General features: G+C 46.1%; 1 protein-coding gene across 1 annotated transcript; it reads left to right on the top strand.

Annotated features, from left to right (window-relative positions):
* The first annotated feature begins 5,599 nt into the window (after positions 1-5,599).
* LOC134346436 (lymphotoxin-alpha-like) lies at positions 5,600-15,018 on the top strand. Its single transcript, XM_063047805.1, has 4 exons — positions 5,600-5,785; positions 6,574-6,616; positions 8,742-8,807; positions 11,226-15,018. Exons 1-4 carry the CDS (start codon positions 5,600-5,602, stop codon positions 11,639-11,641), a joined length of 711 nt encoding a protein of 236 aa, XP_062903875.1. The 3' UTR covers positions 11,642-15,018.
* Positions 15,019-16,086: the final 1,068 nt, after the last annotated feature.

Genomic DNA, 16,086 nt, shown 5'->3' with positions numbered 1-16,086 from the left:
TGCTTTCGCGTGAAGGAGAAATCGATATTCATGCCATCAGGTTGTGGGTTACTCGGATAGAATATGGGGTGTTGCTCCTCTGCCCTAATGTTGACCGCATCATGCCACAAGAAAAGTGGGGATAGGAATTAAAATATTTGGCCCATGGAACGTTCAGCTTCAGGCGGATGGAGCGCAGATGCTCGACAAAGCAGCTCCCAATTTACATCAGGTCTCACCATTGTAGAGGGAGCCACATCAGGAGAAACGAACTCAATAGTTGACCTCAGGAGATTCGCAGGTGGAGTGTTGCCTCACCTGGAAGGATTGTTTGGGGCCCTGAATGGAGGTGAATGGGCAGGTGTAGCATTTTGAATGCTTGCAGGGATTAGTGACAGGAAGAAAATTAGTGGGGAGAGATGAACAGACAAGGGAGTTACGAAGGGAGCAATCCCTGTGGAAAGTGGACGGAGGTAGGGATGTGAAGATATGCTTGGTGGTAGGATTGCTTTGGAGATGGCAAAGGCTGTGCAGAATGGTGTGACATTACAAGCCACTCAACCAACCCTTGTATGGTAGTCCTGCCACAAGAGACAGTGCAACTCTTCTTGTCTTCACTCTCACCACAGTGGTTTTGTTTGTTGGGCACCTGTACAGTCCTCCAGATCAGCTTTCAGTGGTGATGGAGGTGCTGTCTTTCTGAAGCCATGAGGGGTGGGTATGGAAGATAAACTGGCCTCAATTCAAGGTACAGGGAAATTCTGTGCCAAAATTCATCCCTCAGCAATAATCTGCGGGATCTTGGGGCCCACCTCTGTAGTTCATACATAATGACTTACATCAGCCATTACTGGCTCATTTGGAGCAAAATCCTATCACAATACTGAAAAACTACAGTGAACTGGCAAGTACATAGGAAAGATCATTGGCTGCAGGTTACCATCACCGCAGGATGTAGACCATAAGATATAGGAGCAGGATAGGCCATTCGGCCCATTAATTCTGCCCTACCATTTCGCCATGGCTGATTCTGTCAGCCTCAATCTCCTGTCTTCATCCCGTATCTCTTCATGCTCTGACTAATCAAGACACTATCAACCTCTGGCTTAAATATATCCAGAGACTTGGCCTGCACAGCTGCCTGTGGCAATGAATTCCACAAATGCACCACCATCTGGCTAAAGAAATTCCTTCTCATCTCCAATTTAAACAGAGGCCTCTCTATTGTAAGGCTAAGTCCTCCGGTCTTAGACTCCCCACCACAGGAAACACCCTCTTCACATTCACTCTATCAATGGCTTTCAATGCTCTACAGGTTTCAATGAGATCTCCCCCCACCATTCTGCTGAATTCCAGTGAGAACAAGCCCAGAGCCATCAAAAGCTCTTCATATGATAAGCCTATCAATCACAGAATTCTTTTTCTGAACCTCCTTTATACACTCCCTAATGTCAGCACACCCCAAAATTGCTCACAATATTCCAAGCGAGGCCTCGTCTGTGCTTTATAAAGCCTCAACTTCACATCTTTGCTTTTATATTCCAGTCCTCTCGAAATGAATGCTAACATTGCATTTGCCTTCCTCACTGCCGAATGTACCCTCAAATTAACCTTTTTGGGAATCCTGCGCAAGAACTCCAAAGTTCCTTGTATGTGTCCAGGACAAAGAGCAGCAGGAAGAATCATTGTGGACACTTCCTGCTGGTGGTTTGGGGAGTGGATTTGTTATTTTTCTTGTAGATTAACATTCTTACGTTTGTTTGTATTTTTATATAATCACTCATAAACATGTGACTGCTCAGTGAGGGTTTCAGTTGTTTGAGTTCCCTCTGTATTTTCTGAAAACATCTTGGATTCAGCAGTGGGTATCACATTGCTTGGATCTAGCTATTTAATTGATTAACTTATGAATGTAATTTTCTGTTATCAGTTGTCTGGTACAAGAAGGCCAGATTACCTTTGTCACAATATGCACTGGCAATGTCAGAACCCAATTGCAGAGGAAAGACAGACTCTGATGTAAAGATGACATCCTGAGTTTATTCACAAGAATCCCAACAGAACATCAGTCACTCAGCTGAAGGATATAGCAAGACATAACATTCTCAAAACTAGGACCCCGCGATCAGCGCTGATCAGGCATCCGCTTAAATGATACAACTAGCATGGAATCCACAAACTTATCAAAATAAACAGAGCAAGTTTAAATAGAAAGCACCTGGAGACAATGTTACAAAGAGTGACTTGCTCGAGAAAAGCTCAAGAAAAACTCAATGATTAATGACTCTTGTTAAATATCAGTTAACCAATTCAGCTGCTCTTAAAACCTTGCACAGACCCAAAGAGCTCATTGCAACCTTCTGCTGCTCTTTTTCTGCTCTTCTTTTGTCCTTTCTATTCTTTGGTCTTGTGACACTTAATACAATGGTCATAGGCAACAAGTTTTATACATTCTTAACTTCTAAGCAACAATTTACCTTCTGAGGAGAGCTGGCCTATACATATCCATATTCACTTCAATCTACAGATGAGCAGTAGAGAGCATCCTAACAAGCTGTGTCACTGCTTGGTGTGGAGGCAGCACGGCTCAGACAGGCAGGCTCTGCACAGGTAGTCTAAACTGCCCAATTCATCACCAGCAGCAGTCTACCCACCAACAAGGACATAGATACAGAAATATGGCAGAAAGGGGCCAGTAACACCATGAAGGATTCCACACACCCTATTCATGGACTGTTTGCCCCATCCCATCTGGGAGGAGGCTACACAGCATCCATACCAGGCTGACCAGACGCAAACACGGTTACTTTTGCCAAGCAGTGACATCTTCACTCTCTAACCCACCCCTCCACACTCGCAACCACTACTGTCAGAGTTACCTACGTACAGACTCTCTTGCATCTAGCGTCACTTTATGGGCATACGATCAATCTATGCACAAAAGCTATCTTATGTATTTATATTTTTGTGATTAGTTATGATTGCTGTGTTCGTTATCCTATTATGTTCCTTTGTGCTGCATCGAATCCCAAGTAATAAATATTTAATTCTCCTTTACACAGGAAATAACATTAAACAATCTTCAATCTTGGATGGCAAAAGCATCAGGATGCAAACTACACGCTGCAGACTGCCTTTTCCAAAAGTTCCCTTCTGGAAAATGCTATAAGGCTATTGAAACAAAAGAATTTATTACACCACCTTAAACATTTCTTCCACCGCACCCCGCCCCCCGCCAGTAGGTAACCTGATCAACCATTCCAGTTAGCCCCTTCCCCCTCTATTTCCCATTACTTCTCTGCAGTGTAGACACTTTAAACCACTTTTTATAATGTTGTTTACATCATAAATACATGTTTGTAATTATCTACTTATGCACATTTTGCTCCATGTTTGTACTTCTAACTTTATTTTATACATACTGTAATCCTTTAATTGTTAAATGTTTTTGTTTCCCATTGCATGCTGCCCTCTGACCAATGCACCATAGCAAATTCCCAATACATGTAAATGTATATGGCAAATAATGTTGATCCTTGATACCAGCTCCCTGAAAAAGACCAAAGTGAAAATCTAGTTAAATGCAAGGATGAACTGCTGAGCCTTAAGAAGGCATTTGGAGTATTGTGAGCAGATTTGGACCCTCTATCTCAGAAAAATCATGCTGACATTGGAGAGGGTCCAGAGGAGGCTACCTCTTTGAAACCTATTAAATATTGAAAGGCCTAGATAGAGTGGATGTGGAAAGGATTTTCCCAATAGTGTGGCTGTCTGGAACCAGAGGGCACAGCTTCAGCATAGAAGGATATCCCTTTAGAACAGAGATGAGCCAGCGGGTGGCGAATCTGGTGAACCTCAGCACATCGTAATGACAATTTAGGTCCGAGGTGGACTGAAGGAGTGCTGTGTGAGTAAGTGACTTTACACACTGTGACCTGTTGTATTGGATGAGGTGTAGAGAGACCCAGACCATTGTAAATCTTGCAGTAAGGAATAGAGGGGCTCATTTTGTGCTTGGATCTGGGACCATGGGAATATTAGAATTTTGGTGAATGGTTTGAAAGTGAGGCTGTCTCCATCTCTCACACCTTACACCGTCACTTTCTCCCTCCCATACTCTTTCATAAACTCTCTGTCTCAGTTTTTCCAGCTCAGTCTTTCTTGTTGATTCCCTCACTCATTTCTATATTCTCATTTTCTATCCATGCCACTCTGACACTTTCACCCACCCACATTTCTTACACTCTCACTCTGCCTCTCATATGTTTCCAGATGCTCTCCTTGTCTGAGAATCGCACTGTCCCCCCACCCCCGTCACACACACACACTTGTTCCCTTCCTTCCTTCCTAGCGTGTCACACCAGTCAGCTGTTCTTGTCTGGTGCGTAGTGTCAGGATTAACTGGGTCACGATATGAACGGTTGTTTTTTACGAGGCCGAGTGGCTAGTTCGACGCTCAACCCGGCACGGATGGAAAGCGTGCTCGGCGGGCGGCCCGACTTGGATTGAAACTCTGGAGCCTTCGCTCCGGAGTCCGGCGCTGATGCCACCGCGCCACCAGCCGGCCTACTTGTTCCCTGAGACACATGCACACAAACATAAACACAGTCTCCCTTTCTTTCTCACATACGGTCTCCCTGTCTTACACACACAGTCACTCTCCCTCTCTCACACACACAGTCACTCTCCCTCTCTCTCACACACACTCCTCCTGTCTCAAACATACTGTCCCGCTCTCTCACACTCCCTCACTTTCTCACACGTGCAGTCTCTCTATTTCTCTCTCTCTTACACACACATTCCTTCTTTCTATCACACACATACTCTCTCCTCTCACTCACACTGTCCCCGTCTCACACAAATTTTCTCACACTCTGTCCCTATCTTTCACTCTCTCACACAAACTGTCACAGACACTATCTCATAGTCTGCCCTTTCCCACACTTTCTCACACACACGCACACACCCTCTCTCACACACATGTAGATTCTCCTTCCACACTCACTGCCCTTCCCCCTCCCCTGAACATGCATTCTCTCTCTCACTCACACACTGCCCCTCCCTCACACTCTCTGCCTCTGTCATTCACACATACTGTCAGAAACTATTGCACACAATCTGCGTTTTTGCAACATTCTCGCACATTGACCCCTTTCTCTCTTAAACACAGGCTCGGTCCCTCTCTCACACAATAACAAACACACACACACACACACACACACACACACCCCCTCACTCTCGCTCACACACACACTCACCCTACACTCACTATACCCCCTCTCGTACGCACACACTCTCAGCTTCCCTCTCCCTCACAGTATTCCTCCCACACATATTGCCCCTCTCAGAAACACACACGCAAACAGAGCCTCTCTCCCACACACACACTGACACGCTCTCCCGCTCTCCCACACATTCTCTCTCTCTGTTTCACACACAAAGGTTCCGCACTCTGGGTAGCGCACACCCTCTGACCGATTCTCGGAGACTCGGGGGGTAATTCCCAGCCGATGCTTTAAAATGACGCCGCAGCCCACGGCCGCCGCTGAGAGGCAGTTCGACGGAGAGAGAGAGAGTGCGAGAAGACGCGACAGGAAATCCCTGCTACCTAACCGCGACGATGAGCAGTGAGAGGATGCTAGCCGAGCTTGAGAACGGCACTGACGACTCAGTGGGAAAGCGGGGCTTCGCGGCCGGCCGCTTCCTAAAGATTGTCTGCATTGTTTCAGCGGTGTGCCTGGCGGCCGTGGCTTCCTATGTGTTATTCTGCGTGGTTGGAGCGTCCACACCGGGACAGGGAAACGGGGTATGTATCCCCCAACAGTTAAACATAGAATTATTTAGGTTCCGCCTGAATTTTACTGTAATTTTGTCTTGCGTCCAACCCGGTTGGGATTCAACACGCGAGCATCTCTAATTTCCTGCCATTTACGCCTTAAGGTGCCAGGAGGGGTCCGGCCGTCCGCATTTGGCTGAATTCCCTCGACAGCCGAACGCACCGCGAATTTCGGGCGCAAAGCTGCCGGCTCTTTAGCTTAAAACAAAAGCGAGCGTTTAAAATCAGAGGGGAGGGGGGGCGTCAAGAAATTGGTAAATTGGGTCTTTATTGTTACACGGACCAAGGTACGGCGAAAAGCTTGTCTCGCACGCTGTTCATCCAGATCAATTCATTACACAGCTCATTATTGAGGTAGGACAAGGGAAGACAATGCGACTCCAGAATAAAGTGTTACAGTTACAGAGAAAGTGCAGGCAGACAATAAGGTGCAAGGTTATAACGAGGCACTATAGTTGGTGAGGTCAAGAGTCCATAATCGTACCAATTCAATAGTCCTTTAACAACATGATAGAATTCTCAGCAGATGAACGACAGATTATGTCCAGTCACTGTTCGAGGGTTAACCGGGGCAGTTTAGAACGGGACAGATCTGGGTCGGGTTTATGTTGGTAGTTTGCTGTGCCGATTATCTGCAGAGAGTGAATGAGAGAAGGGTCGTGTCAGGCTCCGGTTAACAACGGGGAAGGATGCGGGAGTTTTCCAAATTGAGGGATGTCGGACTGCACTGACCCCCTGCTCTCTCGGTTCTTCCACAGAGGGCGGTCCTGAGAGAGACGGACGGCTTTCCTCAAGGTAACGGTGAGTAACCTGTTTCCGGATCTCCCACACAATAGTCCCGGAATCTCTCTCTCTCCTGAACTGGGATGCCTCTACCTGTCCCGGGATCGCCTCTCCGTCCGGTCTCGGGATCTCCCTTCTTACATTCCTGGGACCCCCTCCCCTCCGTCCGGTCTCAACGTCCGTCTCCGTCCATTTCTGATAACCCCTCCGTTCGTTATCGCGATCTTCCTCCGTCCAAATCTGGGATCTTCCTTGTCCAATCTTGGGATCTCTCTTCCTCCGGCTGATCTCGGCATCTCTCACCGTCCAGTCCTCGGATCTCCCTCCGACGGGCCTCGGGATCTCTCTCCGTCCGTTACTGGGATCTCCCTCTGCCCGTTCCCGTGATCTCTCCATCCGGTCCCGAGAATCTTTCGCCATCTGCTTTCGGGATCTCTCTCTCTCTCTCTGTCCCGTCCCAAAATCTCCCTTCGTACTTTCCTGAGATCTCCATCCGTTTGGACCAGGGGAGATCTTTTCCTCCTGTCGGGAGATCCCTCTCCATCCTGTCCCTTTGCCTGTTGTCCATCCCTCTCTGTCCCCCAGCCACGCCCAGTCTCTCTGTCCCTCTAGTCTTCCTCTCTCTCCCAAGCCTCTCCGCTGCTCTGTCAGTTCTCTACTTCTTCTCTACCGCCTCCTCTCTTTCTTTGTACTCCAACCTCTTTCACTCTCTCTAATTCCCCCACTTATTTTTCCTGCCTCCTTTTCCCCCCTCTTTCCGCCCTCCCTCTCATCATCTCTCTCCCACCATTTCTGTTCCAATTCTTTCCCTCAAATGTTCTCAGATTATTTCTCTTTCCCTCCCTCTCTTTCACACCGCCCATCTTTACCTCTGTTCAACTCTATCTTTCTGTTCATCCCTTTATCTCTCACTGTTTCTTTTTTCACTTTAATTGCTCACTTTTCTGTGCTCCGCCTTTTCTATCTTGTCCCTGTCTTTACTCTCTCCTGTTCACTGTCATTCTCCCCCTCCCTCCCTTGTCTCTCTTCCATTATCTTCTCCCCCTCTTCATTTCTTCCTTTATCTATAACTTTCTCTCTCTCTCTTTCTTCATGTCCCTCTTTATCAGTCGATCTCTTTTTCTTTCATGATCTCTCTCCCATCTTCATCACTCTCTCGTTCTTTATGAAGTCATCACCCAATCCCATTCTCATTCCGACATGTCAGCCCATGTCCTCCTCTACTGCCACATTGAGGCCACTAGAGGAGCAACACCTTATATTCCATCTGGGTAACCTCCAACCTGATGGCATGAACATCGATTACCCTAACTTTCTTAATTTCTCCCCCTCCCCCTCTCTGGTTTTCCATTCCCTATTCTGGTTACCCTATCACTCCTTCTTCTTCTCACTGGCCCATCACCTCCCACTGGTTTCCCTCCTCCTTCCCTTCCTTCCATGACCCACTGATCTCTCCTATCAATTTCCTTCTTTTTCAGTCCTTTATCTTTACTACCTCCCTCTCGCCTCCCAGCTTCCTACAAGATCCGACTTCTCCCCCCCCCCACCTCACCTACCTTTCCCTTTCCTCCTCACCTGGCCTCACCTATCACCTGCCAACTTGTACTCCTCCTCCCATCCCCCTTCTCTCTCCCTCTCTCTCTCTCTCTCTCTCTCTCTCTCACACACACACACACACACACACACACACACACACACACACACACCTTATTCTGGCTTCTTCCCCTTTCTTTTCTAGTTCTGATGAAGGCCTGAAATGTTGACTGTTTATTCCCCTCAAAAGATGCTGCATGACCTGCTAAATTGCTCCTGTATTTTGTGTTTGTTGCTCAAGCTTTCCAGCATCTGCAGAATCTCGTGTGTTTCTCATTCTTTATCTCTCACTCTATTTGTCAGTCTCTCTGTGCCTCTCATAAATTCTATTGTATTTCTTTATTTTTGTATAAATGCCTGCAAAAATTTATCTTAGGGCTCTATATGGTGATATGTACATACTTTGATAATAAATTTACTTAGAGTGCCACTCTCAACTCTCTTTCTCTCTCACACCCCCCTCCCTCTCCCTCTCTCTCTCCCTCAGTTTCTGTGTGTTCTCACTCCGAGTTACTCCCACCAGCACTGACAAAACCTCTCTTGTCTGTAGGCTTTCCTCACCTCATTAAGCAGGTGGGAGACGACCCGAGACGGAAAATCGCTGCTCACCTCACCGGTAAGGAACTATTACTATATTATACATATTTATTATTATGTAGGTGTGCATATCAGTTGTTGAGGTTTCATTAATCAGTGTAAGCGTGGCTACGGTAGACAGCTGCCAGCTGTGACCATGGAGTGATAGGATTGACCATCCTTTGCCTCTGATGGACTGATCCGGCCCCTACTGGGGATAGAACAAAACTGGCGGCAAATATTTTTCGAGATTGAAGATTGTTTAATAGCATTTCCAGTAAACAAGTGTAAAGGAGAATGAAATAATCGTTACTCCGGATCCAATACAGCACAATAAAACAATAAGATAAAGAATACAACAATAAAAACATAATAAATATACATACATAAGTTAGTTTATATATAGTTTGATTTTATGTCCATATAGTGACGCTGGGCACAGGAGTGTCAGTCTATAAGGTGACTGACAGGAAATGATAAAATAGTGGTGGTTGGTAGTGTGGAGAGGGAATTTGTAGAATGCCTAGGAGGTGTTTTTCCAGAGCAGCTGGTGTTTGACCCCACTAGGAGATCAGCTATTCTGATTTGATTGTTGTGCAATGAACCGGAATTGTTTAGAAAGTTTAAGTTCAAGGAACCCTTAGGAGCCAGTCATCATAATGTGATAAAATTTACCCTGCAATTTGAGAAGAAAAAACTAAAAGTCAAATGTATCAGTATTACAATGGAGTAGAGGAAATTACAGAAGCATGAGAGAGGAACTGGCCATAATTGATTGCAAGGGAAAACTAGCAGGGATGACAGCAGAATAGCAATGGCTGCAGTTTCTGGGAGAAATTTGGAAGGTGCGGATAGATACATCCCAGAAAAGAAGAAGTATTCTAAAGGCAGGATGATGCAACCATGGCTGTCAAGAGAAGTCAAAGCCAACTTAAAAGCCAAAGGGAGGATATGTAATGGAGCAGAAATTAGAGGGAAGTTAGAAGATTGTGAAGCTTTTCAAAACAAGCAAAAGTCAACAAACAAGTCATTAAGAAGGTAAAGATGGAATACAAAGCCAAGCTAGTCAATAATATTAAAAGAGATTCCAAAAGTTTCTTCAGATGTATGAGGTGTAAAAGAGAGGTGAGAGTAGATACGGACTGCTGGAAAATGATGCTGTAGAGGTCGAAATGGGAGACAATGATATGGCAGATGAACTGAATAAGTTTTTGCATCAGTTTTCACCGTGGAAGATATCAGCATGATTCTGGAAGTTTCAGGGCATCAAGGGGCAGAAATGAGTGAAGTTGACATTACTAGGGAGAAGGTGTTTGGGAAACTGAAAGGTCTGAAGGAAGATAAATCACCTGGACCACATGGTGTACACCCCACGGTTCTGAAAGAGGTGTCTGAAGAGATTGTGGAGGCATTTGTAATGATCCTTCAAGAATCAATGGATTCTGGCATGGTTCTGGAGGAATGGACAATTGCAAATGTCACTCCATTGTTCAAGATGGGAGAGAGACAGAAAACAAAAATTATAGGCCAGCCAGTCTGACCTCAGTGGTTGGGAAGATGTTGGTGTTGATTGTTAAGGATGTGCTTTGAGGATACATGGTGACGCATGATAAAATAGGCTAAAGTCAGCATTGTTTCCTTAGTGGAAAATCTTACTTGGCAAATCTGTTGGAATTCTTTGAAGAAATAACAAGCAGGATGAACAGAGGAGAATCGGTAGATGTTGGGTACTTGGATTTTTAGAAAACCTTTGACAAGATGCCTCACATGAAGCTTCTTAACAGATTAAGAGCACATGGTATTACAGGAAAGACACTAGCATGGATGGTGTGTAACTGATTGGAAGGAGGGAAAAAGTGGGAATGAAGGGAACATTTTCCGGTTGGCCGCTAGGGCGTGGTGTTCAAGGGAGATTCATGAATTGAGTCTGGGAATGAAAGGGGTATCGTATGAGGAGGGTTTAATGGCTTTGAGTCTGTACTCACTGGAAGTCAGAAGACTGATGGGGGGCGGGGAGCTCATTGAAACCTATCAAATGTTAAAAGACCTTGATAGATTATATGAGGAAAGTAGTTTCCTATGGTACAGGAGTCGAAGACTGGAGGACAGCCTTAGAATAGAGGGATGCCCATTTAGAATGGAGATGAGGAGAAATTTCTTTAGGAAGAGGGAGGTCAATCTGTGGGTATATTTAAGGCAGAAGTTGATAGATTCTTCATTAGTTAGGACATGAAGTGAAATGGGGAGATTGGGGCTGAGAGGGAAATGGATCAGCCAAGATGAAAAGGTGCAGCAGGCTCGTTGGGCCAAATGGCATAATTCTACTCCTATATCGTATGGTCTTATGGTCTATATGGGTTGACAGGGGAAATAAATTATACATGAGAAGACTTCATGGGTTGAGTGGCCTAATTGTGCTCATATGTCTTACGGTCTAACGGATTTTGCCAATCCACAGCGAATCCCGACAAGGGCCGGTCCAAGGAGTTGATTTGGCAGGATGATGTTGGCATTGCCTTCTCGTACGGCATCGAGTTCTCCAACAACAGCCTTTTGATCCAGCAGCCCGGCCTATACTTCATCTACACCCAAGTGGTCTTCTATGCCAGGGAGTGCAATGGGAACACCATCTTCCTCAGCCATGACATGCACAAGCTCTCGCCTTCCTACCCAGAGGAGACAATCCTCCTGAAAGCCACCAAGTCTGTCTGCCACCAGCAGCGTTACAGTGACCCCTGGTTCAAGACCTCCTACCAGGGTGCCATCTTCGAACTGGAGGCCGGCGACAGGATCTTCTCCAGGGTTTCCAAGCAGGTGGTCACATATTTGGACACAAAGGAAGGCAAGACCTTCTTTGGAGTGTTTGCTTTGTGATGGGGTGGAGTTGAGATGGGCCCCTGATGCTCAGATTTTGAGTCCCACAGCGTGCAGGCTTTACCAGGAGAATTTGCAACTTTGAGGAAAGTATCTGCACATGTATCACATTAAATTAACTCAAGGACATCCATGCGACACTGGTGGCACAGTGGATAGAGCGGCTGCTTCGGACTCGATCCCGACCTCCAGGGTTGCCTGTACGTTCTGCTTGTGCCCTGGTTTCCCGTACCCCGATGTAATTGGCCTCTGCAAATTGCCCTTTCTTTGTGGGTAGAATCCAGGTTGGTGTAAATGGAGGTCGTTAGTCAGAACGAACTCGGGGGGCCTTGTGCTCTATCTCTGGTCTAACCAGGACCCTTTAAACCAACACGTTAGTGAAGGACTCCCTGAGCATCAGGTACATAGCAACAATAGGATAATGGGATAGAAAGAAAACTGACATAATCAAGTGGTTGAACAGCCTTGTAGGGCCGAACTGCCTAATTCTGCTCCTATGTCATATGACCTTATGGTGTATAATCTAGGGATGCAACATAACTGGCTCCTGGTGGAAAGTGTATCCCCTCCAGGGAGATCCAGGGAGATCCAGGAGGGAAATGAGTTAAGGAGAGGAAGTAAGGGATCGACTGATGGAGGTAGAGGCTCGCAAGAAAGCTTAAAACTATGAGCTTACAGCCTCTACTAAAGTGGAGGATGGTCCCCCATCATAGATATGAGACTTGGAGCAATCTCCTTTCATGCCTTGGAATTCTCAAAAAATAAAATAAGGAAAGAACAAATCCTTCCCCACCCATAGGACCGTTAGACCATAAGACATAGGGCAGAATTAGCCATTCGGCCCATCAGTTCTGCTCTGCCACTCCATCATGGCTGATTTATTATCCCTCTACCATTGCAGCTTAAAATTCCCACTCCGGAATTTCATCCGGAAGTGTTCACGCTATGTCTGCGCTGGTTCCCAGACAACCCAAGGAGGAATGGAAGCCCACCTCCAGGCAGACACTAAGCTCGGAAGTCCAGCACCTTCTAAGTCACCAGCCTGAATTCAGAGATAACTGGTACTGTTCTGGGCTGGTAGGGTCGGCAGCTGGCAGACGCTCTTGGAATGTATTTATAGTAATTTCTCGCACCAAGGGGTGTCACCATATTTCAATTATTGCTTCACTGAACACGAATTGAATGTAATTTATGGGAGGAGGTGAGTGGGGAATTTTTTTTTTATTTGGTCCACTAAGAAACACCCAGGAAACTAGAGTCTGTTTGGTGAGCAGGAGTCTACACGCTTGAATGGAACAGAGTAGCAAGCTTGCAAGTGGACAGCTGATAGATCAATTGTGACACATACACCAGATGCTGGAGGTTCTCAGCAGGTCAGACAGCAACCACAAAGAGGAATAATAAGTCAGCATTTCATGAGTTGACTCTTTATTCCTCTCCGTAGAACCTGTGTGACCTTTTCTCATTCTGGCTTCTTCCCCCTTCCTTTCCAGTCCTGATGAAGGGCCGCAGCCCGAAATGTTAACTGTTTATTCATGCTGCCTGACTTGCTGAGCTCCTCCACATTCTGCATGTGCTGCTTCAGAGTTTCTACAGAAACTCTTGTGTGTAGATGAAGTGAATGTTTCTCTGTCTCGCCCTATTTTTGCCGTTGCTTCCATGCAGTTTAGTAACAGTCACTAATCAAGCCTTCTTTCCCCTCCATCCCCACTGTATTGGAAAAAAAACCTTTATTGCAAGATCACATGATTTGATTTGCTCCAATCTCCTGTTCCAATATAGAACATGGAACAGTTCAGCACACGACCTGGTGCTTCAGCCCAGCAAGTTGTGCCCAACTATTTAACCTGATGACCCCTTGTATCTCTGCCTTTTAAACACCTTTGTTGTATCTGCCTCCACCACCTCGCCAGATGGCACATTCGAAGTGCCCACCACACTCTGGGTAAAAAAGACGTCATTTGAACGCGCCCCCGCACCTTAAATGCCTGCCCTCCAGTATTAGGCATTTGACTCAGGGGAGAAAGATACCAACTGTCTTCTCTATCTATGCCTCTCATAATCTTATAAACTTCTGTCTATTCATCCCTCAGCATACGCCACTCCAGAGAAAGTAACCCAAGAAAGTCCAACCTTTCCTCTCATCCAGCAACATCCTGGTAAACGTCTTTTACCCTCTCCAAAGCCTGCACATCCCTTCTGTAATGACCAGAAATGAATGTTATATTCCAGAAGGGGCCTAATCAAAGTTTTATACAGAACTGTGCAAAAGCCGTAAGCTCATGCATACAGTATAACCAGTGTGCCCAAGACTTTTGCACAGTACTGTATTTGTCAACGTGGAGAAGAGAGCGAGTTTGTAGATCTGGTGGGAGCAAAGGATATTGGGAATGGTGAGGGTGGAGCGCTGTGGGAGGGGTGTGAGACAGGTGCCAGGGAAGGAGTGCCAAGGGCAGGGGGTGGCGTAGGTGCGGACACATCCAGTCCTGAGACACCAGGCAAAGTCATTTGATGCCAAGCAATTGGTTTATTGATCAATACAGACTGGTGCTTCTGTACTGCAGTGCTGACTCCTCCTTCCCCATGATTCCCCTCTCCCTGTCCCCTTTCCAACCATGATTCCCCTCTCCCTTCCCCCTTTCCCAACCACGATTCCCCTCTCCCTTCTCCCTTTCCCAACCATGATTCCCCTCTCCCTGCCCCCTTCCCACTCAGTCCACAATGGAGAACCATATCAGAATCAGGTTTATCATCACTCACATATGTCATGAAATTTTCTTATTCTTTGAGGCAGCAGGAGTAGAACCCTTAGGCACCCTTGCTATATATATGTGCCTAAGACTTTTGCATCTCGGGCAGTCCTATGTTGAGTTCAACGCTGACTTGGCAACTTCTGCTATGCTACTTTGCCCAACTGTATCTGCCTTCCTTTGGACTCACCAGCTGTGTGGAGAGGGGGAGTCTACTGCAAGGGACAACAACTTGCTCTCAATATCACACGGCCAACTAGGACCGATGGAGAGCCTCAGGCAAGATCTTCAGTGTGGTCACACGCATCTTTTCCTCTTCATAAGGCTACAGATAGCACAGTGGTGTGGCAGGTAGTGGCACTGCCCTGGGTTCAATCGTGATCTCCTGTGCCATCTAGGAATGATTGTGTGGGTTTTCCCCTGGTGCTTACAAACCCCAAAAATGTGGGTAGGGAGGTAATTTGCCCCTGGTGAGTAGGTGAATGATAAAATCTGGTGTGCAGGTTTGAGCAGGAGAGAACGGATTGCAATATTGAGAATGTCATGTGGGCTAGCATCAGGCTGATGGGTTAAATGGCCCCTCTCTCTGTCGGAAGGACATAAAAAATGTGATGTTTTATGTTAAAACATGGCCTGGGATATCAAGTAAATCCACTGTGCTGGTTCGCTCTGCACAGTGGGGTTATATCAGAGAATATTTAACGATAGGTATTATATTTATTTATTTCTGTTCAATAAAAGTATTTTGCTACAAAGTGAAAACTCGCTGTCAATGCTTCAGTTATTTTTCTCCTTTTATCAAAGAAGGTTTATTCAGTGATTACACCACCACGTCATGGCAATATTTGCTGGTCCATTACACCATTACAAGGCTGCTTGGTATCATAGTGGTTACTGTCACGTTGTACAGAGGCAGCAACCCAGGTTCAGTTCCCTCGGCTCTCTTCCCGTAACTGCGTGGGTTCGCTCTGGGTGCCACATTCCAAAGACCGTACGGCTTAGGGCTGGTAAGTTGAGGGTATGCTATGTTGGCACTGGTATGTGTGGCAACATTTGCTGGATTGCCCCCAGCACATAGAACCATAGAACCATAGAACATTACAGCACAGAAACAGGCCTTGTAGCCCTTCTTGGCTGTGCCAAACCATTTTTCTGCCTAGTCCCACTGACCTGCACCTGGACCATATCCCTCCGTACACCTCTCATCCATGTATCTGTCCATGTCTTTCTTAGATGTTAAAAGTGAGCCCACATTTACCACTTCATCTGGCAGCTCATTCCACACTCCCACCACTCTCTGTGTGAAGAAGCCGCCTCTAATGTTCCCTTTAAACTTTTCCCCCCCTCACCCATAACCCATGTCCTCTGGGTTTTTTTCTCCCCTTGCCTCAGTGGAAAAAGCCTGCTTGCATTCACTCTATCTATACCCATCATAATTTTATATACCTCTATCAAATCTCCCCTCATTCTTCTACGCTCCAGGGAATAAAGTCCTAACCTATTCAACCTTTCTCTGTAACTCAGTTTCTCAAATCCCGGCAACATCATTGTAAACCTTCTCTGCACTCTTTCAACCTTATTAATATCCTTCCTGTAATTTGGTGACGAAAACTGCACACAATACTCCAGATTCGGCCTCACCAATGCCTTATACAACCTCATCATAACATTCCAGCTCTTATACTCAATACTTTG

The sequence above is a fragment of the Mobula hypostoma genome, chromosome 5, assembly GCF_963921235.1.
Source record: "Mobula hypostoma chromosome 5, sMobHyp1.1, whole genome shotgun sequence".
NCBI classification, from domain to species: Eukaryota; Metazoa; Chordata; class Chondrichthyes; order Myliobatiformes; family Myliobatidae; genus Mobula; species Mobula hypostoma.
The sequence above is the reverse complement of the archived record's forward strand: the minus strand, read 5'-3'. Positions and strand labels throughout refer to the sequence as shown.

Coding starts and splice junctions, on each gene's coding strand:
- LOC134346436 (XM_063047805.1), top strand. CDS start 5,600: ATGAGCAGTGAGAGGATGCTAGCCGAGCTTGAGAACGGCACTGACGAC. Junction 5,786..6,573: donor CACCGGGACAGGGAAACGGG/GTATGTATCCCC, acceptor GTTCTTCCACAG/AGGGCGGTCCTGAGAGAGAC. Junction 6,617..8,741: donor CGGCTTTCCTCAAGGTAACG/GTGAGTAACCTG, acceptor TCTTGTCTGTAG/GCTTTCCTCACCTCATTAAG.